The sequence below is a fragment of the Columba livia genome, chromosome 7 (assembly GCF_036013475.1).
Source record: "Columba livia isolate bColLiv1 breed racing homer chromosome 7, bColLiv1.pat.W.v2, whole genome shotgun sequence".
Lineage (NCBI taxonomy): Eukaryota > Metazoa > Chordata > Aves > Columbiformes > Columbidae > Columba > Columba livia.
In genome coordinates, this window is record NC_088608.1 from 39,283,211 (window position 1) to 39,306,333 (window position 23,123).

At 47.3% G+C, this 23,123-nt stretch overlaps 1 protein-coding gene across 4 annotated transcripts in view; it reads right to left on the minus strand.

Moving 5' to 3' along the window:
* The window catches only part of SATB2 (SATB homeobox 2), a 168,417-nt gene that overhangs the window by 33,174 nt on the left and 112,120 nt on the right, over positions 1 to 23,123 (minus strand). For all 4 annotated transcript variants that reach the window (XM_065069483.1, XM_065069484.1, XM_065069486.1 and 1 more), the window contains 3 exons: positions 21,837 to 21,939; positions 10,245 to 10,717; positions 1,763 to 1,975 (listed from right to left, as the gene is read on the minus strand). In XM_065069483.1, the coding sequence (XP_064925555.1) occupies positions 1,763 to 1,975; positions 10,245 to 10,717; positions 21,837 to 21,939 (789 nt within the window). The remainder of the gene's footprint in view (positions 1 to 1,762; positions 1,976 to 10,244; positions 10,718 to 21,836; positions 21,940 to 23,123) is intronic.

Sequence of the window (23,123 nt, forward strand, 5' to 3'; positions counted from 1 at the left end):
TCCTGCCTGGGTCTCTGATACTGCTCCACAGCCACACGGCAGAAGAAAGACTGCCCTACACACCCTGAAAGCTGGTTTAGTTCTTATTTCATCACCAAAACAGGTAGGGCAAATACCAAACCGAGATATCACAGTCACTAAAATGAAGTATTTTATGGTAGAGGCCTAGATTCAAAAACTGGTCTTGATGTTAAGGAGTTTGCTGTTATTTAAATGTCTCACTGCAAACAGTGGGGGGGAGAAAGAAGCAGATTGTGTCTGCAGCCCCTGTGCCAGGGCGCTGACACCAGCCATGCCCAGGGCCTCTTCCCTGCAGCAATCGCACCCCTTTGCTGGGGCCATTGGCCCTACTCACCCTGGGGGACACCCCATGAGGGGATTTCAGGGACACCGAGCCGGGCTGCTGTGCCTGCGCGTCTGCCGGGCTCTGCTCACACCCAGCATCCTTCCCACAAGGAGTGATCCGTATCTATGGAAACCACATTTCCAAACGCCATTCCAGCCTCTCCTCTGGCACCCAAAGGCAATTCCCGAAAGGAGGGCACAGCTCTGGGGTAGGGACCGTACCCACGCAGGGCGAGGATGCTGCCGGGAATGGCTGCGTTGCGGACGAGGATGGAATTCGCCTCCTCAGAATAATCCCGGGCATATGGCGAAGCACAGTTGCCGCGCTGCCTGCCCGGGAGCTGGAAAGGAGCCTCATCTGCAGCGGTGTCCCAGTTGTCAAAACAGCACCTGGGCTGATGGGCACGGCCCCTCGGAGCGCTGGGGACAGGGGACGCGAGCAGCGGGTGACACCGACCTCCACGTGCTGCTGCTGCCGGGTAGAAACCTCGCAATGTTCTGCTGGGTTCTCCAAGCCAACATAAGGCTTTATAATTCCACAGTATGGTTTTCTAGCAATGCTCTTAAAAAGGCAGGTCAAATTTCCATTATTTTAAGCTAGCTGAGGCTAGAATGTAGGGAAAATGCCATATTTCAACGCAGGACTGAGATGCGGCAACAAATCCAGTGTTTATTCTCACTGGATTGCATCTAACCTCTCCGTTTCCTTCTGTTGTTCAATTTTGGTTGTGTCGCAATAAATGTAAGTACGAATAAGCTAATTCTTTCATTAATAAATGCAAATGCACAAAGTGGATACACTACTTAAACATTAAAATAGTTGCCTTTATAATTTCTTTTCACTGAAAAGTAAGTAAAAAAGAGTTATACAATGAGTTTCCCATATGATAAAAATTCAGTGTCAAAGCAGGATGTGCCTGCTTTCAGCGAAAAAGAATTCATGCATGGTGGTGAAGTGCACCCCGATGCCAGGGTCCAATCGAACCAGCTCAACAGCTCCAACACACCTTCCTAAGTTTGGATGGGACTCCCAAGGGGGACGATATCAGGGTGCAGTTTGTGGGTCTCCTCTCTTAGCGCAAAGGAACAACCTACCCAGCAGCACGTTAATACCCACGCGCAGTTCAGCCAAGGAGATGCCAGCTGGTGTGGAGCTGCAGAGCATCATCTTCCTGCTGTACACTAATAATTATTCGTGTAAACCTCTACCTCAAGGACTGTGACAGAATATGGAGCACGCTAACTTCTAGCAACGTCTATTTAATTCACTGTCGACCTGTTTGCTACATACTTGTTAGTGCCACACATACGAACCTCTCCACAAGCCCAGAAATCCCCTCTGTGCTCTGCAGAAGTTAATGCGCACAGATAAAGAGGAGCCTGCACAGCACACGGGTCGGGAGACATCGCATCTTACCTGGGGGGTTCTGGAGGAGCTGGGGCTGCTGGCGGCCGAGGACACCATGCTCACGTTGGGGTTCATGCTTCTCTCTCTCTCGTCCTGATAGATCCGATCCCGCTCCGAGTCGGGCAAGTTGAGGAAATTCTGCATCGCCCGCAAGTTTACCAGCAGGGACTGGGAAGCTGTCCGAGGGTCTTCTTCTTTACGCAGGATCTCTGACAACAAGCCCTGGTTCAAAATAAAAATAAAGCCCAGTCATGTGTTTGCTTTCTTCTTTTTCTTTTAAATTTGTTTAGTGTAACCAGCTGGGTTGCGATACTCAGAACCTACATCAGAATCTCATGGGCTCTCCCAGAGGGGATGTTTTGTAGGGAAGTGTTTGTCTTCTGGGGGCTGGGGTTTATTTTAGGACTGTCCTATTCTGGCACTGTAATAAGCTTCTGAGTATGGAGATGCTGGATAGGAAGGTAGGTGCATCGGGTGGAAGAAACTGCAGATACCATCAGGTGCTTGCTGCAAATATTTTAGGAGCTGTTAGATCTCTCTCTTTTCACTTGAAGCTAGGAACACTTGGCAATCCTGCTCATCTTCGAAAAATCTGCCAAGGTTGGTAAATTTAGTTTCGACATTTAAACAGTGCGGGGGGTTTATAAAGAAAAACGTTTGGCTGGTTTTCGATGCTACAGTCCGTTCATTTTGGTTTGGACAGTCATTTCCAAGAGGAGAAAAACAGAGCAATAATAAAGCCTTAGAATCTAGCTTTAGGGATTTAACCGGGTCTTCCGTGCCTCATTTTAAAATACCACGGGCTTCGCATTGCAACCATGAATGAACATCATATTCATGCGGTTTTCATAGGAGCCATTACTCTAGGAGGTAACCGCCGCGGCACTTTCACACACACCAAAAGGACACGACGGAACATCGAACATTCAACAGCCACAGTCAGGGCCGACTCCTTTCTCGTGAGAAAACATCACTAGAAATCAGCCACGTAGCCAAAACCATGCAATATTCAGTCTTATTTTATTTTCTTTTGTATGGGAGAGCCTCCTCCAAAAGGCCTTGGTACAACACTGCCGCTCCGCTCGGCCAACTAACCAAGCACCAGCGTTTTCAGTGTGTATTGGTCTTATTTACCAAACTTCCCCAAAAAAATAACCGCCCAGCCGTGTGTTGGACGATACAGCAAGTCCCTATTATAATTTTCCCCTAAAATCAGTGGAAAATTCTCCAAATGCTGTAATAAATGCAATATCAGTTCCACAAATTCTCACCTTTCTGGGTCTTCTAAAGGATACGTAACTTTGTTTTTTAAAGATCAGCTTCAAAATTGAATGGGTTAAGGTCAAAAGAAAGGCACCTGAAAGCTACTGGAGCTGACTCCAAGCTTTTCCCCATCTTAACCTGGCTACATTGATGGCCCAATTTCAGCATCTCAGCAGAAACACAGGTGGCTGCTCCACCACCAGGAGCTCCAGCTGCTCCTCCTCGTGCTCCCCATGGGGAGAACCTGCCTGCAAAGAGGGTTTGTCTGCAGCTCCTCCAAGTGCTTGGGCAGCTCCAGAACCACGTAAACACCAATGAAGGGTAAGAAAACTGACCCAGAGGGAAAAACCTGCGATGGAAGATACACAATGCTGGTAAACAACAGTGGCCAGATAGCTGAGTGATGGGGGGGACAATAAAACAAAGTATCTCGAGAGCAGTAACGTTTACAATAACATAATTCTGAGCTACTGAAGTCTACACAAACTAACCAGCCAGTGACATTATAAAAAATAGAGTGATATTAAATAATCTGTTCAGCCTTTTTGTCACCTGCAACAAATTAGCCTCTCAATATGCAAAACATCTTCCTCCCAGAAAAACAAATGACCGTGATTTCATTTAATTGTAATTTAATCACGCGTAATGTACTTTTTAAAGTGATATACACCAGGTGTGTGGCAAGGAAACTGGCCCAGCCAGACGAACCCAACTGCTTCTATTTTTGAGAGAAGCCCAAAGCCAGCCAGGGACTGTTTGCATTTCTGCACATTATGGTTCTTCTGGAGGGGGTGAGGGAGGGAAACCCACAGCATCCATACATTGCCTATAAAATTCCATTGGCTCCAGATACATTTTAGGACGTCTATAATATCTTTGCTTTTCCAATCCTGTGCATCATTTTTAAACCAGTTGCTGAAGAGAATCAGAATCACAGAATCACGGAATCATTCACACTCATTCTATGAAACCCCCTTTGTGAACTCTTTTGTTTTTATGAACGACAGGATAAGATCCCAGTGGGATGACAAACTTAAATAAACCTAACTGATGTGCTAAACCTCAGTTTTTACCTTCTGTATAAGGAGATTATATATATAAGAAGGGTTGAAACAGCATAAACACTTTTTTCATGCTTTCGGTTTATTTGTGCCTCTCCATATGTCAGCCAATGCCAAAAGCAACAGCAAAAATGCTGAAATACTAGAAAAATATTGCTCCTGCAGTACTTAAAGCTCTAAGTACTTTAAGGCCAGTACTTGTAACTGACAGCCTCGATAGAAAAGATATTCTGCTCCTTATCAGGCGTAAGGGTGACTCTGATCTGGATCAGAAATCAGGGGTTTACTCAAATTCAACACGTGAATCTTCCAAGTGAAGCTCTCGGCACACTGGACTGGTTGGGTATTTGTTTGCCTCTCTGCATTCACTCCAGGTCCCCCCTTTGATATTTTCTTCTGGGCTGAATAAGAGACATTCAGCAGTTCTACAAACCCTTCTCTTTGCTGCTGAGCACACAGCACCGACAGGAACCTCTGCACCGAGCACCCGTGGGCTTCAGAAGGCTCGAGCTCCTTTGCTGCTTGGTTCCCATTCCCTGGCATCTCCTCCCAGCTCCAGCTCGGATGTGAAGCAGAAGCGCTGGATGTCTCCTAGAAATGCTTCTCCTGGCAGCATGGCCAAGTCCAATTTTGCTCAGCAAAACTCCCTTAGGCAAACAGTGGAAACTTCAGCATGGTTAGCCAAGCCAGGCACCTCCACATCCACCGCGCCACAGCTCCCATCGGCCAAACCTGTGTTTGCACACTGTTCCCAACCAACTCATCACAGGATCCCAGAATGTCAGGGGTTGGAAGGGCCCTGGAAAGCTCATCCAGTGCAATCCCCCCATGGAGCAGGAACACCCAGATGAGGTTACACAGGAAGGTGTCCAGGCGGGTTGGAATGTCTGCAGAGGAGACTCCACAACCTCCCTGGGCACCCTGGGCCAGGCTCTGCCACCCTCACCAGGAACAAGTTTCTTCTCAGATTTAAGTGGAACCTCCCGCGTTCCAGTTTGCACCCACTGCCCCTTGTCCTGTCACTGGTTGTCACCGAGAAGAGCCTGGCTCCATCCTCCTGACACTCACCCTTTCCATATTGATCCCCATGAATGAGTCACCCCTCAGCCTCCTCTTCTCCAGCTCCAGAGCCCCAGCTCCCTCAGCCTTTCCTCACACGGGAGATGCTCCACTCCCTTCAGCATCTTGGTGGCTCTAACTCTTCTATCCCAATGGGCAAAACGTGTGGCACCACGTTCGCATCAGTCTGTGCGAACTTCAGAATTCCGAGGACTTTGGCCAGTTTTCCATGGGTGTGAACGGGGGAGCAGCCGTCCCCTGGTACCCTTCACCGCAGCTGAACATATCACACCAGTCCCTCATTTACAGGAAACCTCCTGCTCTCCACACCCACTGCCGACAGCCAGAGTATGAGCATCGGTCTTAAACTCATTTAACTAACACTAAAACACACACCTCTCAGGAGAGAGCTGCTTAGGCACAAAGCACTTAGAGGCTGATTTGAATAAAACTTATACGGGGTGCAACGATGACAATTTGATTTTTATTATTAAAAATGAAGTGGTTAAATCCTCAAAGAAAACGCCTTTATTGCATTAGTTTAATAAAGCCTCTTTTTTATTACGGTATCTCTTTTTATGAGGGAAGACGGGATGTGCGTGCGGAGCTGAACGTGGATGCACGGGGGAAAGGAGGCAGAGAAGCACCGGCCACCTGCAGCCACAGAACGCCACCATTTATATGACACGCACGTCAAACCTTGATGGGGAAATACGCCAGCAAATGAGCAAGACGCAGAGCTTGTGCACGCTCTGCAGAGCCACGTTTGCGTCCAAGGCTCCGGACTCGTGAGCATCAGCTGAGCAGGCACCGCCGCCCCCGACCAGCACACGCATCTCAACGCCTGACTCACAGATCTTTTCATTCAGCCTATTGAATACAATTAAGTTAATTGAAACTGAAATTTCGGGCAGCGCAAAACCCGCTGTTGGAACAAATATCCCATGTACCGAAAATCTGCAATTTATTAAGTCAAGCACTTCCCTTGCAGACTTGCCGTCTTTCCCGTGAGTACAGCAGAACGCTTCTTGTGCCACATTGCACATAAGAATAAAACAAGCTGGCAACATGAAAGGGTTTCACGCAATAAGAGGGAGTTTTTAATGGGGAAAAAGAAAGTAAATTAAAAAAAAATCCCCCCAAAAAACTAAAACCCTTGCTAATTGAGTCTGTGCACAATGGGGCAGCCAGCACAGCGATGAATGCAGCAGCACTGTCTCACCAGGTACCAGGCGGAGAATTAAACCTCCTCATCTCCCTCTCACTTAAGTCCAAGGCAAAATTCTTTGCACAAGGAACTCTGTCCAGGATTTGTCTCAGAGATGGAAGCGCTGGTTATTTCAACAAACCGTATTTCTAATCTTGAAGGCTCTTAGATGACCCAGCCGAGCTGGGTACACGCTGCCCTACTACGTGCAGGCTGGAAAGGCAACGCTGTCCCCCGGAGCTGCTCCGGGTAGGAGGGAGGGAGCAGAGAGTTACACCAACCCCAACACACTGGGGATTTTTTACCCACCTTTCTTTGTATCCGGCACCACAACTGCTTCACTCAAAAAGCCTCAGGTTCATGGATATTTCCCGTTTCTGTGGCTGTTCAGGAAAATAAGCACTGGCCACTCGCCCAAACATTTTACTAGTTTTGGCTATTATGTCAAAACATTGGCAAAACAAAAAAAAAAGATGCTTAAGGATAAAAAAAATGAAAGACAAAAGCAGAAGCACTCAGTCTATAGGCTTTGCACTGGGCACCCCGAGGAGAGCAGCGGTTCCCTGAGCCTGGGATTTGGACTGTCTGGACTTACAAACAGCCTGAGCATCCACCCAGCAAAGCCGGACACCCGGCCTGCAGGGACAGGAGAGAGAGCACCTTCATCTTCCTTCTGTGAAGCTGGATGCAAGTGACCTGCTTCCCAGATGGGATTTTGAAGCACATCAGCACCTCCAGACTTGCTAAAAACTTGCCAGAGAAGGACAAGGTAAATTTGAGAGACCATCTTCAGGCATTGGCTTTAAAGTAGTCCCCTTACTTCTGTAACCATCACCGCCTGCCTGTTTCTCAATACATCACAACCTGTGATACACAGTATTTGTCTAAGCGGGCTTAGACAAACCTGGTAGTGTGCACGACAGTTTAAAATGTTTTGAAGGTTGTGTAGGAATTTCCTGCTCACTGGAAATGGTGTCATTAAAACCACCTTCAATAACTATATTGTCTTCTGCGTGTCTAAGAACTCTCTTCTGCCTGTCCGGATTGCTGAATAAATAAGCATTTAGATTCCTCAGCAGGGTGAATTCAAATTGGGACATTGACTCGCTAAATAGAAAATAAAAAGAAGGCGCAGAGGTTAGCCCAAGGCATTAACTGAAAATCCGTCATGCACTCTGTGAGGGTTTTTCACAGCCAGTTTCAAATACATCTTAAAACGTTTACTTTGGAATTTTCTGTCTGAAGGAAACCCACTTTGTGGGGAGCACAGCCCTGCAGCTCCCTGGGCACCCAGCACCAATGAAGGTGCCTGGTCCAGCCCCACCAGTCCTGCGCCCCAGGAAACCCTCGGGATCTGTCACAGAGCCCAAAGCACTTTGTGTTCATTTGCGCAGACAACGTGGCCGCAGGTGTAGGCAAATATCATTGTCTTACCCTGGGAACTTCCAGCTTTTAGAAGAAGATTCAGATGTTCCCCAAACAACGTGCTTACAGCCCTGTTTCTGCCCCCGCCTCCCCACGCATACATGTGTCAGCCACTTGTTCCGATGGATTCAGCCTGGTTTGGATCAGAGCTTCCTCTACTTCATTTAACAGATTTGCTCAGATGGAAGGGTCTCAGGGGAGAAATAATGTTCATAAGAGGAGGGTTTTCAGCATTGAGTATGTAGGTCATTGGACTTTAAAATAAATTAGAGGATAGTTTATCTATTAAACAAGCCTCACAGTACATATTTTATGAAGCTATACTTAATTATAGGCCAATGTGCACCACAGAGCTACCACAAAGGAAGATGAAGCGGTGGGCCATGCCGCAGTGATTAATACAATTATTAGCTGATTGTTGCACGGCATCCATCATTCGGTACCATCAGGAGAAACACCAGACTGCCAGTTTCTAAGGCTGGTACTTCCTGTGAACTGCACCAACCCCAAACCTTTCCCGAGAGAAACCCCCATGTGTCTGTGCCCCCCGAGGAGAGAATCATCAGAGGGACACACGAGGTGGTGAGATCAGCCTTGAACTTGAACTTCAAGCGCCTCTCACAGAGCTTGCCGCTCCACCACGGGTGTGTGGGAACATCCCACGTGCTCTGGGGTGTGAGGCAAGGTCGATCACCTTCTTAATACCCCACACAGTCTCTGGCATAGGGAGAGATTGACTGGAGTTGGAATTAAAAGCTGAGGATGGGGAAGCATAAATATGAACCTACACCCTGCAAGGGGGACGGCTCCTAGGGACATGATGCACTATTTGTAAGAGCCGCTGGTCTTCTCTTGCGAAGGCCCCATAGCCTAAGGAAACACAGCTGGGAGATGGGCAAACCTGTCATGGATGTTTAACACTTGCCTGGTCTGGAATTAGTGTCACGGACTGTACAGCACATCATATTACTTACAATGGATGGCTAAGAAGTAGGTGATTTCTTTCCTTTTATAAAAAAATGTGTCTGATTTCTTGTAATGAAGTGATCGAAATTGGGGAGTTTTTTCTTCCAAAGAAAAGCTGGAGAAATTGGTGCATCCTAAGACAAATGTCAGCAGGAGGACCAACAAAACCAGCAGTACTGGTACTCTGAATCACAGATCTCCTTTTATATACTGAGCACACACGTAAAGGGGTCGGAGGACGGAGCATCACGTCCCATTTCCAGGTGCAGTCCTGCAGACAGCGTTCCCACTGACCTCTCGCTCCAGTTCAGAGCACGTTGCTCTGTCAATACCATCTACCTGATTACGCCAGGCCTTACATACAACGCGTTAAGAGCCCAAAGGGACGAAAAGCTTTTCCAAATTAAAAGAAGCATTTTAAAGAGGAAACACTCATACATTCCCATGTAGCGTTCATTTTATATCCTCCAGGCTAACCCCAGAACTCAAAGTCACATTGACTGGAAGTGAATGTTTTTACTGAGTGCAGCCATCTTATGAATTTAACGGAATAAAGGAAGTAATAAAAATGTGCTCCATACTTCAATTAGTTCCCCTATAACATGGCATTTCCAAAGTGGCAGTGCCAAAGAAAATCATTAATCCAGGAGAACAGACAAAAGCCCTGTGCGGGGCAAGGGACGAACCTCCAGGAGATGCGCACACAGGGCCCTTGTTTTCTCTTGCCAGCAAAGCCCACCGCAAAGCCCAGCTCTTGACTGCACAAAATCAGTTGGTACCAATATTAAATATTAAGCCACCTTCCTTTTCTTTAGCCTTGTTACAGAGTATCCCAATGGAGAGATGGCAGTTTGAATGCCCTGGGTGGTGTCTGGCAGCAGGACAAATGTCAATGGCCGGTCTTTCTGAACCCACCCTGGTCCTCCAGGCTTAACCTGACACTATAGTGTTATCATCCCAATGTCTGCATTTCACTGTGTGAGCGAGCAAACCCATATGTCAGGTGTGTGAAAGCAAACACAACCTGCAGCAAACGGCAAACACCCTTCCCAGCAATTGGTCCTCAGGCCCGAGGACACGCGGCTCACAGGTTCCTCGTGGCAGTGGCCTCTGGTACTGGCCGTGGCATCACCTGAGCCATGGGAAGGAACCGACGAAGCCACAGGAGCCCCAAGACACCTCTGACACTCTCTTGTCACCTCTTCCTGGCCATTAAGTGGGAGTAGACGTGGAAGTTTATAACCACGAAGAGGAGCTCAGGGAAGAACTGAGACGAGCAGAATTACTGCTGGAAAACTAAGTTGGGGTAACCGTGGGGTGACCACATGCAAACAAACAGCTGTTGTAGGAAGAAACAGTCCTGTCAAGGAGACTAAAGGAAAAATCAGAGGGTGCTTTGCCCTGTTTCTGTGGCACATCTCCTGCCTTCATCTGCAAAAACCATCCAGCCCCACAAGAGTCGCCACCTTGCCCCCTCAGCACTTCTGGGTTATAGAACAGAAAGCGATACCTGTGTGCGGTTGAACGCTACTCTTGCAAACACAGCTTGAGACACACTGGCCCTCTTCAGCTCGTCTCTGACTTGCTGGTAAATGTCTGGAGAGACTTCCACCGAGGAATTGGCCGGCTCTGGTTTGACAGCTCTGGGGATGGGTGGGTGATTCAAGAACTGCTGGTTGATGGCCTGCGGGTGCTGGTGGGCCAAGAGCCGGCTGACGGCGATCTGCTGGTTTATGAGATGGGCCATGGCTATTTGCTGCCTCACCAGCTGCGGGCTGAGCTGCGGAGACAGGAGCCCAGGGTTTATCATTGTCTGCATCGTTGGCACTTGGTTTCGGATTGGAGTACTGTGGTGAATTTGGCCATGAGGAGACTGCTCGTTAGTTTTTCCCAAGGTTGCCAGCTGGTTGATATTTGGTAAGTGCATGGGACGTTGACCGAGAACACAATAGTCTGAAAGGTTTTCTCTTTCCACTCTTTCCACTGTCAAAAGAGAAAAATCAGGTTGCTGTCATTTCGGTTGGCACTCACAGGACGGTCAGGGTCAGGATTACTGCAGGGGCTGCGCTCGGCAGCACCCGCTTTACTTGGCAAATCTACAACTGCATCAAAGCGTCACAGAAACGTAAGCAAAAGCAGCACAAACTCAAAGCAACAGCTGTAATTAACATTGTTTTGGACTTTGCAGGTGTCACCCACTGCCCAGAACACCTCCTTGTCAGACAGATTCCCTCCCAGCCTCGCTTCCTAAAGAAACGAGCTTGGACATTCCCACTCACGCTGCCACTAACTTTTGGATTTGTCACAGCAGCCTGAGTAACTTTGAAAAGGGGTGGATGTTTCAGAATGGCTGGCATCTAGGGGGAGGAAAGAAACCCAAACGGGCATTCATGCCCACCCCACGGACACCTTGGCAGCTCCCGGAGCAGCTTCTCCCGACAAACGCAGCAACTCTCGCCTCTTCCGACAGAAACTCTGCCTGGCGCCGTGTGGATAAAGCACTGGAGGGGATTTGCAAGCCGTGGTTCCTACACACAAAGCCTCACCGCCCTGCACAGAGCCCTCGTAGCATCTCTGCATGGATGCTCAACTTGAAAGAAAGTGGCTTCACTCTCTTAAATAAACCCTTTGTTTCGCACAACAAAGCCCCGTGTTCCCTACGTGACACCATGCGACACACAAAATGCGCATACTGTAATTAGATATATCCATGCATATCATCCCTTTTAAGTATCTTCTGTCAGTATCTTTTCAATATCAATGTCAATATCTTTCGCAATATCTTTTCACGTAACTGATAAACTAACTGCGCATACCACAAAACCGAATTTCTCCTAAAAGTAGTATTTGAAATAGGAAATGAAGTTTTTAAAGCACATAAATAAAACTGTTACTTAGATAATGTTAAGTAATCAAAAGTCATTTTACAGCAGGTTGCAGGTTCCACGAGCCTCGCTGCATTCAAATGGATAGGCATTTCTGTATTGATCTGATACAAAAGTGTTCGGGGATGTGTATCATACAACCAGAACACTATTACCTCCTCCTTGTACTGCTCTCAGTGAGCAACACGACAGGATTGATTTCATAAACGCCATAATACCATTGTAACTTGTGTAATGATTAACAACTGTACAAGGCTTTGGACTCTTTCTTAAACCTTAATCTCTATAAAGCTTTGAACTCGCCACAGTCAGTGCTCGGGATGACAGTCACTGACGGCTTTCTGGGCTCCTTCTGAGCAGAATGAGAGCTCTTTGCACCTTCAGAGCCGATCTCAGACCAGAGGGCTGAATTCTCACTGCCAGCAAACCCCCTGCAATTACTCCAAAGGTGCAGGAATTAACCTGATGGCAATAGAATAAAGGTGTTGCTTGGTGTATGTGGAGCATCCTACTAAAAGAAAATACCATCAGAACTACTCTCAGTCTTCATTTAAACCCCTGGCAATCTGGAGTCCTTCCACTGGGAGTTTCAGAAGAGCTGAAGTAAGTTCTGAACTATTTTGTAGTTGAAGAAATGCACAGAGAGTAAGTCAGTGAAACCAGCAAATTACTACTTGTTAGAACACAAAAACAGTAACCAAGTGTTTTTTGAAAACTTGGTGAGAAATAAATATAAATAACATTCACTTTCTGGGCTCAACCGCATTTGCCAAGTTTCCACCCACTCCTGAGTTGAGTGCCAAGTTATAAACCCCTATAAAAATGAAGTTTAAGATTAAAAGGCTGCCAGGCTGTTAATCTCTGTAGTGCTATTTGGTATTACAATCACACAGAGCCATCACCTGACTTCTATAGGTGCATTTTTCCCTTATTATCAGTTTCCTTTTTTTTGATCACATTAGACTATCCAGCCATGCATATACCCCCAATAAACAAGCCAGATTCTGGTCCCTTCAACCACTTCAATAATAAAAGGTTACCATTAACAGTTATGCTGCATGGAAAAAATGCGCATTACTCAACTCCTCAAGCCTCCCTCCTTCTCTAGCACATCACCCAGACCAGATTCCCAGTTGGCCTCTGGGAAGGACAGACTGGTAGGGCTCTGTGGGGCTGGACAGGCCAGCTTGTCAGCAATATGCTGGAAGAAAGGGACAGAGGAGCCATGAGGCTGCTGTAACTTCCATGTCCTGCCTCTCATCTTCTTAGGACAGGGTTTCTCCATCTGCATCCTCCATTTTCCATGTTCCTACCCCATTACAGCCTTTTGCTTTTCCTCCCATGATTGCTATTGCTCCACTCAAACTGGGGACGCCCTTAGATCTCTTGGAGTCCTGTAGGAAATGGCTGCTACTTGAATATATCGGAATACAAAGCAGGGAAGACAGAGGAGCAGGACCTTAAACTGGGAAGGAAAGGGCTCCATGGACACGCGCTGTGTCCAGGTGCCACTGACAAACTTCCTCTGCTAGTGGAATCATTTTGGTTGGAAAAGCCCCTCAAGCTCTTCAAGTCCAACCATAACCCACCCCTGGCACTGCCCCATGTCCCCAAGACCCTCATGTCCGTCTGTCCAACCCTCCAGGGATGGTGACTCCAGCACTGCCCTGGGCAGCCTGTTCCAGTGCCCCACAGCCCTTTGGGGAAGAAATTGTTCCCCACATCCAACCTCAACTTCCCCTGTTGCAACTTGAGGCCGTTTCCTCTGCTCCTGGCGCTTGTTCCTGGGGAGCAGAGCCCGATCCCCCTGGCTCCAAGCTCCTTTCAGGCAGTTCAGAGATCAGAAGGTCTCCCCTCAGCTCCTGCTCTCCAGCTGAACCCCCCAGGTCCCTCAGCCGCTCCCATCACACTTGTGCTCCAGCCCCTCACCAGCTCCGTTCCCTTCTCTCAACTCGCTCCAGCACCTGCAGGTCCCTGGACCACAGGTCCTGTGCCACGCTCAGGGCACCCCAGCATCTCATTTGCCCTTCATCGCCCTGCACCCTCTACAACATCTCACAACACACTCAGAAACCAACATAATCCCCAAATGGGAGCAGCAAATTGTCATACTCCAATGTTCCTTTCTCTTCTTGTAATGATTACCACGTGTGCCAATGTATTTCCACTCCATACTGAGGCAGAGGCTCCCTGGATACGGCACAACCCCAGCGCAGTGCCCGTCCCCTGCGCGATGCTCTCACCCTCTCCCCAATCTGCCGTGCCCAGTCCAGCAGCTGCCGCCGTCCACAGCACAATAGCTTGGGGTGGTCCGCATGCAACTCTCCACTGGAAACAAAACCAGCTCAAAAGATCTAAAATAAGATTTATTTCTCCACCTTCCCTTCCCCTCACCCTTTATTTTCACTGAGTTGTTAATAGGAACATTCTGACAAACAGCCTGTGGGGCATCTGGGGCTGCAGAGCGGCGCTGCAGTGACTGACGGCCCTGCAAATCAAATTCCTGTGCGCAAGAAGGGACGCGGGGACACGCAGGACCCTCCAGCACCCATGACCCAGCGAGTCCTCAGCTCTTTGGTCCCACAGGCACGCAGGCACTTTGCCCCAGAGTAGGAAGAGGCTGGAAGAGAAATGTTTTGTAATACGCGACTAGCCGGCAGAATTGCCATGCTTCAATTGTGAGAGGATGTCACCACCCAGGGCCGTTCTCCAGCGCTTCACAGTTCGCTGGGGTTTTGTTGTTTTATTTATTATGGAAAACCTGGTGATCCTCAAAGCCGTTCCCGGCGGTGGTCATGGCTCTGTGGCCTCCGCTCAGCTCCAGAGGGACAGGTCCCCACGGCTTCTCCTGCCTTAGCCCTGCCATGCAGCAAGGCCTGCACTCCAGAGCTCTGCTTGGGGGATGAAGAACATCCTCCTCCTCCTCCTGCTCCACACCGCGAGCCTGCACTCCTGCTTGTGCTACCTAATTATCAACTACCGCTCTGGGAACAGCAGAACCACTCCAGAGCACAGGAGGTGCTTTTAAAGTGGTAATTCTGAATCTTTTCATCTATAATTAGGATAATTACTTATTTCTTTTAATCACAGCCCACTTAACCACTTCAGTGCAAAGAACTGGTCTGAGGAGTCTCATTTTCATTCAACGTCCAATCTTTGTGTTTACCCAAAGTCGCTCCCCAACTTCATTGACCGTCTGACGTCTGCCTGGGCCGTCTGTCCCTGCAGTCAGGACTGGAGAAGCAGCAGGTTGACTGGAGAAGCAGACCTGATAAGGAGCTGTTACTGTAAAACCTTTCCCTTCCTCTGCTCCTGCAGGACAGCAAACAACCTCAGAATAGCTCCAGAGCACAGACAGGGATGGTTTGGCCGCTGGCGGTCAAAGCCTAATGGAAAACAGACAGGAAAGGCCATTGTCTGCTCCTTGTTGTGATGCGAATCCTTCAGTTCCCACCAAAGCACAAATGACTCTTTTTGCAATTAGAAGAGCCGTAATTAAAAGCGGAGCTTTGATCAGCACCAGCGCCAGGTGAATGGAGCAACGTCCCAGTGCCACTGGCCCTCTGTGCCACTGAGCCTCTCCTTCCCTCCTCCTAACACCAGATCCATGTCACCCCTTGGGACACAGAGATGCTGACATGTTTTCTGTCAGTTCTGCTTTCACATAGGAAGTAATCTGCCCCTGGACTGCACTGCTTCCAACGATGAAGAGAAGAGTTTAACCCATGATATTATTTTTAGATAATATCTGGGCTACTGCACAGGTTCAAGAGGGCACACGGAAGTATGAACTCGGTTCTTCGTAACCATGTTAACATCGGTTGGGCACAGGACGTGCCAGATCCATGTGGCAGAGAAAAGCGTGATGCTGAAGGCGCTTTAGTGACCAACCAACACAGGAATATCACTCACATGTAGCGGAAGATGAGAAGCAGGACAAACATGACTCAGAGCTGTCTGACAGAGACACAGAGTCCTGGTTTAGATGAGACTGATGGTCCCATCTGCTATAAAAATATCTCCTTTCCTGTCAAACTGCTGTGACAGAAGCTTGTCCTGCTATTGAAGCAGGGAGGTGCAAATCCCTGGGTGGCCACTTCGGGAGATCCGTGTCATCAGGATGACAGCAGGGTGACCACGAGCCAGCACTGGGCTCTTGTGGCCAGGAAGGCCAATGGTACCTGGGGTGGGTTAGAAGGGGGTGGTCAGTAGGTCAGAGAGGTTCTCCTGCCCCTCTGCTCTGCCCTGGGGAGACCACACCTGGAATATTGTGTCCAGTTGTGGCCCCTCAGTTCCAGCAGGACAGGGAACTGCTGGAGAGAGTCCAGCGCAGCCACCAAGATGCTGAAGGGAGTGGAGCATCTCCTGTGTGAGGAAAGGCTGAGGGAGCTGGGGCTCTGGAGCTGGACAAGAGGAGACTGAGGGGGGACTCATTCATGGGGATCAAGATGGAAAGGGGGAGTGTCAGGAGGATGGAGCCAGGCTCTTCTCGGTGACAACCAGTGATAAGACAAGGGGCAATGGGTTCAAACTGGAACACAGGAGGTTCCACTTAAATTTGAGAAGAAACTTCTTCATGGTGAGGGTGGCGGAGCCTGGCCCAGGCTGCCCAGGGAGGTTGTGGAGTCTCCTTCTGTGCAGACATTCCAACCCGCCTGGACACCTTCCTGTGTAACCTCATCTGGGTGTTCCTGCTCCATGGGGGGGTTGCACTGGATGAGCTTTCCAGGTCCCTTCCAACCCCTCACATTCTGGAATTCTGGGATTCTGTGATCTCCTGACCCAGAACATCCCAGACGGTGACAGGAGTGAGGGAAACACCACCATGGGTAAGGCAGACATGGAAACTCTTCAGAGGACTGGAGCGAACACAATTCCGTCCTGCTCCCACAGTTACGTACCCCATGAAATCCATCTGGTCGCAGACAGCCCCACTGCATCTTTCCCACCAGGAAAGCTTCTGCCCGGACCTGAGCTTCAAGTTTTCCTCCCGTTCCACCCTAATCCCCACTAACGCTTGCTATCTAAAAATTCCTTTCATCCTGATCTAACATGTCACAGATGTTGTAAAAAGTGTTTGCTTTTTAGAAAATTGAGATGACCATTCTTTACTCAGAATTCAAAAGTGGCTGGGCAGAGGTCCCAACCTCAGCATCCAACTGGTCCTCACTGTTCCTGGAACAGGACAAGGCTGAAATTCATATATGCATTTGTGCTAGGTAAAAGCTGAGCTTAAGTAAAAGCAACAATGTTTTAATTCTCTTTGCAGAGTGGATTAGCCAAGAGGGCTGCACCTCACAGAGCCCCGGAACGCACTGCGGCGGATGGATTGTTTTTTAACAATACACGTGCACAAATCCCCCAAACCGGCACAAATGCTCGTGTGGGTGTGGAAAAAAGCAGTCAAGGGTCTGTAACTCCTGCTGAATCCTAACAACTTTAAACTGGTATTTCAAGAGGGACACGGCTGTGGGGACAGCTCTGAGTCAGAGCTGATCTTCAGGCCAGGGATGGCAGCTAGATGCTGAAAAGCTTGCCTGGAAATGTTGTTATTTGCTTTTATTTTTCCTGACGAAAAGTGACGGAAGTCCTATTTTTAGTGAAATAAATACACGGTCAGAAGCCTAAAAGTAAGCAAAGCAAAAATTACCGTAAAGTCAAGAGCCACAGAGCTGACCCGAGTGACCCCAACTGGTTTATAGCGCCAGAGCCGCGACTGATATCCAAACAAAACACAAAACGGTCTGTTCTTAAAAAACTTAACATTTCTGCCTCAATCTGTTAGTTAAAAGGGCAAAAGGTGAAGATCTATATATGCATAGACACACGTACATATATCTAACCCCTTCTATTTACCTAGAAAGAGATATATACATTATCATTCCACAAAAACTTTCAGACAGCCACAGTCCCAAACTCCCGTCCACACAAGCTATATTTTGACAGGCACTGACGGCAGGAGCAAAGATGAAATGTTCTTAATATGCAGACAAAGAAAATATGTCTTTTTTATTTTTAAGTTCACAACGTATTTATTTCTCCCCTCTACTTTCCCAACTTCCTCCCACCAAGCTAAGTTGGGTCATCGGGCAAAATAAAACATTCGCACCAGTTACGAGTTTCAGTTGTGAAAGAATCCTGATACAGCGATAGCCCTCTGGTAAAAATAGAGAGCGTGACACTTGGAAGCGAAATAACTATTGAGAAATAGAGCTAAAAAATCTTCTAAATGCTACCAACCCAAAATGCTGGGCAAGGAGTAGGTGACCAGGCCAGGTCTAATGCCTTGACAACGATTTGAGTTGCATGGCAAAGTTAGAGAATCCCAGGATGTCAGGGGTTGGAAGGGAGCTCGAAAGCTCATCCAGTGCAATCCCCCCATGGAGCAGGAACACCCAGATGAGGTTACACAGGAAGGTGTCCAGGCGGGTTGGAATGTCTGCACAGAAGGAGACTCCACAACCCCCCTGGGCAGCCTGGGCCAGGCTCTGCCACCCTCACCATCAAGAAGTTTCTTCTCAGATTTAAGTGGAACCTCCTGTGTTCCAGTTTGCACCCATTGCCCCTTGTCCTATCACTGGTTGTCACCAAGAAGAGCCTGGCTCCATCCTCCTGACACTCACCCTTTCCATATTGATCCCCATGAATGAGTCCCCCCTCAGTCTCCTCTTGTCCAGCTCCAGAGCCCCAGCTCCCTCAGCCTTTCCTCACACGGGAGATGCTCCACTCCCTTCAGCATCTTTGTTGCCCTTTGTTGTTCTCTCCATACATACACATATATATGTATAGAGTAACTTGCAAAGAGTTTTTTGTGTTGTTTTTTCCTGTTTGTTTTGCTTTTAATATATCTATTTGTTAATCAAGTTAAGAAACAATGCAAGTCTTTGAAACAATTATTGAATTTCAACATCATTGAATACATTCTCCCACCTTGGGCAAGCTCAGCATCTCGAGAAACCAGAGACTGAGGAGGAACCCGCAGGTTTGGGAACCACTGGACTAAGCCATTGCTGTACCATTGTCATCAATTAACATGGAACCTTCATTAAAAAGGGGGAATTCTTCACTGGAGTAGGCTGAAACACACCATCAGGTATGCACAACTCTATACTAAAACGCCTTGCATCCCTCAAAAAGAAGAAAAATAAAAAAGGAAACTATAAAAAGGCTTCACAGAGTAATACCCAATGACCACACCGGGCTGCACTCGCTGGAAACTGCTGATAAATGACAAGCATCAATAGTTTAGCTGTCTTTGGGGTGAGTTCAGCAGAACGCACACTGAGAGTGTTTACTTGAGATTTGATACAACCCCACTTGTGTACAGCTTTTACATCTGTTGCTAATGATATCAAATTATTGATTGTTCACTTTTATTTATTTAAACTTTAACTATATACTTGGCAACCTGATGCTTTGCTTTTTTTTTTCTTTTTTAAATTCCAGAGAACTTTTTATTTTTGCCTGGCTTCGGTTGTAATTACTTTGATCTTCCAGAGTGTATAATTATTTTACTGTTTATTTATTTCTATGAGAAAGAAAAAAAGTTTGACCGAGGAGATCTATATGTGGCAATTTGTAACAGAATCACAGAGCTTATGTTTAGGAAATCATGGTTTTGATTAAGAAACAACGATTTAGTTCCCACTGTTTTATTAAAACAGACATTAGCAGATAATAGGAACCACATTGAACACTGTAGGCTGCACTGAGTTTGCAACGTCAATAAAGTTATTTTGAAGCCCCTTCCTATTTGGTGTTCACCACAGTTCATGTGAATTGTTTTTTTGCTTTTACTTTCTAATAACCAGCTCTGGCATTACCCATGGATACGGGTGCTGGTCCCCAAGCCTCTAAATTAGGGTTTTACCCAATCTAGGCAGATTACAACCTGAAAAACTGAATCGCTGCGTCACCCATCCACCTCCACGGAAAACCTAAGTCCTTTTGGTTTTAATTGTTATTAAAGGAGTACGTGATGACTGAAATCACTGGCTTTGCACACTAACCGAATAGGAGTATCTGGTTATAGAAAAACCCCAAAACGTCCCAAAAACACTGGAAAGCACCTGCGCGCAGCCCCGTCCCTGTGCGCGGCGGGTTCTCCGTGCAGCGCCGTACCTGCCAGCGACGCTTTGTTTTCTCTCCCACTCGCAGGCTGGTGAATCAACACGACTTTAACTGCTTTATAGCAGCTTGTGTTTACTTCACACATACCTTAACCTTCCTTTTTCTCCTCCTCCCGGCACGCACACGCTTCCCAACAGCAACTGGTTGGGCCGCTTCGAGCGGCGCAGATGCAGAGTTATCCCGCTAACTCTTCAGGTTCGGATCCTTGACCTCTTGATTGAGGTCTCGTTCTGCTTTTACTGCACTTCACGATTTAACTGTGCACTTACTAAGTAAAAAAGAGTGAGAGGTGAAGGCATTGAATGCTCTGCGGATGGAAGCGGGAGGCAGCGGCGCGCTGGGAACACTCAGGGGCTGGAGTGGCATCTCCACAGCTAAGAACACTACACTGAAGGGCTTCAGTGCCTTTGCATGGCACCCACCCCGTTTGGGGAAAAAGAAGACAAAAAAAAAAGAAATAAAGAAAAAAAGCTCATCTCTGTTCTCCTATAACATCGAGTAAAAGCGAACGGTGATGACCTTGAAGCTGTTTGATTTCTTTGATTGTTTTTCAACCGAGAGGATATGTTAAAGCTCTTCAAATAAAATTCTTTTATTAAGACACGCCGTTGTGAGAAGAGAAACACTTCTGAGTCACACAATGGCAACGCGGAGCAAGAAGCGACCACCCGGTTCACTTGGCACGAGGGTAATCGTGTGCCGAAATATCCAGTCAACGCTTTTACTTCAGGGCTAAATCATTTCAGTAGGTGAAAAGCAACACCTCCATTTCCTCAGTTGCATTGTTACCCCACTTCTGCCTGAACAACCTTCCTTCTAGACACCAGTAATTTTACAATAAAACATTCCTATTTCCCCCTTTCCAGTGAAAATCCAAGCCCTGGCCCGGTGTCTCACAGGTACGCTCCGCACAGGCCGGACGCGCCGAGGAAACCAGATGCCTCAGAACTTGTTGGGATATTTTAAGCAGTTTTGTTTCACGCGTTCTTAACTCAAGCAGCAGGCTCTTTATGGTATTATGATGCAGATTTCAAGCCTGTCCTATGGAAACTAAACAAGCAACCTTTCACGGCTGGTGTACGCCAGCCTTTTAAGAGAAAAAGGCAGCAGCCCGGTTTGAAAGCCGCTCATCTTCACGCCAATAAAAAGACAACGGCTTCTCGAGAAGGACAGGACACGACCCTGTTTCTGCATAACGCTTGTGTATCCCGTCATGATTTCCCTGGCCACAGAAAGGATCACAGACAAAACAACAAAAACAGCGAGAAAAAGCCTATGGAACCCCCCCTATCCCAGGGTGAAGCTGATCTCCAGTGCTGACCAACATCTGGGGAGAGGAGAGGGTCAGCACTGTGGAAAATGCTTTTGACTATCCCCAAACTCCTACTCTAAACCAAAAAATCCCTCCTAAAACACAAGGCCCAGTACACACGCAAGTCCCTTCCCAAAGGAAAGGATGAATAAAGAGCAAACGACACACAATGGGTGCTCGTCCCATCGCTTTGCGCGCTACCCGAAGGTGGCTGCGGTGGTGAGAGTGGGATCAGGTCCATGCAGAATAATTTCACTTCTAACCAACTAATACAATGTCATTGTAGAAAAAAACACAAACAAGGAGCTATTTCCATCTCCAGTGGGTGCAGCACCTTGTTATGTAGCATTAATTGGGTATTAAATGCAACAGACGCCCCGGAATGCCCGTTGTATCACACCCAGATCACTCGGACACGTCTTACCTCTCATGGATCGAGTGTAACTGAGGTAATTCACAGAGCAATTTAACTTGTAAATCCAGAGCTACTGGAACATTTTCTTTTTCTAAAACGTTTTAGCTTAATTCAAAACACAGTTGATCTTTCAGCACAGCTAAATGGGATATTTTAAGCGCGTTTTAAGTGGCCTGTGTTTTCACGCCAGCCTTGTTTGTGAAGTATCAGATTTAATTTCAAATGTGCTGTGACTGTGCCCTCTTTGTAGACAAACTTGCTAATATTATTATAGCTTATTATCACTTTTACTTAAAGCAAATAATCTCAAACTGTCAGCAGAAGTTCAAGAACTTGGAAAGTCACAAAAAATCAATTTACCTTTAATCTTCTTGTACTTTTTGTACCATCTCCCAAACTCCTGGCACTTGGTTGCTGACACATTGGCATAGTATGTGCTATTTACAATGGATGAAATCATGCTCTGGAAGTACAGAAAGAAAGAGAAAAAGTGTTTTAAAATAACTTGCACAATCAGAAATCGTTTCCAGGGAAAGCGAATGACATGCGATGTACAATGATCATCCGTTCGCGACTTTAAAACCAAAAGAAGTATCTGATGAGCACACAAAATGGGGTTTATTCTCCATTCTAGATTCTCGGTCGTAATTAAAATTAGAAAATAATAATTATTATTTTGCATAATAACGCAAGAAAAGTGCAGGACAAGCCCAGACTGAGACCTGCAGCGCAGGCCGGGGAGGCAGCTCTACTTTATTTGGTACCTGTGATTTTACAATATCTAAACCTTAGTCGCCGTGCCGGGGAACACACGCTCGCTGCACCTGGTTGAGAACAGGTGTGATTTAGGAACCAGACCCTAAAGGTAAGATGAGATGCTCCAGCACGCAGAACCCAAATAATGCTGTTCAGAGGGCTCTGTGCTGCTTCCAAACCAGCCAGACCGCGCGGCCAAGAACCGAGAACATCCGTGCCACTCGCTGCAGAACAACGGTTAGGCAAATAAGTTAAATTAATGTAATTTATAGAAACGTGTGATTAGCCTTTGTGTGAAAAATCACCTAAACCAGAAATTAACAGTGCCATTCAGAGCGAGGGGAACTACGGATACTACAACACAGAACTGCCAAAACCTACAGAAAAGCTCAGCAAAACTGAAATATCACTTGTTTAACTACCAGCCCTCTCTAGTCTTTGCAGATTCCCTCCAAGCAAAGAGGGGCAGAGCTGTTTCGCACCACCTGATACCCATAAAAATGATAGTTTATATCCGGGATGCTTCCAAGGTCAAATCGTTCCCAGCAAGGTCTTACCCTGCTAATGCATGGGAGCCAACACGCCTTCTCCAAAAACCCCATTTTCCCTCTGCCCCCCTTCTTTACTCACCTCAAAGTTCAGAAAAGGCTCTGGCCTGTTTTATGAGCTTTTTGCCCAGAGGTGAGGGAGGGAGGATGATCTCGCAGCCCAAAAGAGCTGTTTCCTAAAGGTTTGGGCTCTGGCGCACCAACTCTTGCGCAAAATGGGATTTGGGGCATCTGGGCAAAGCTCACGCATTGGCTTCCAAATTTTGGCAGCGCTTTAAAACAAAACCCATCTCTTCCCTCTTGCAGCTTTGTTCAGCCTCCTACCCAGGTCGCTGCGGTCTCA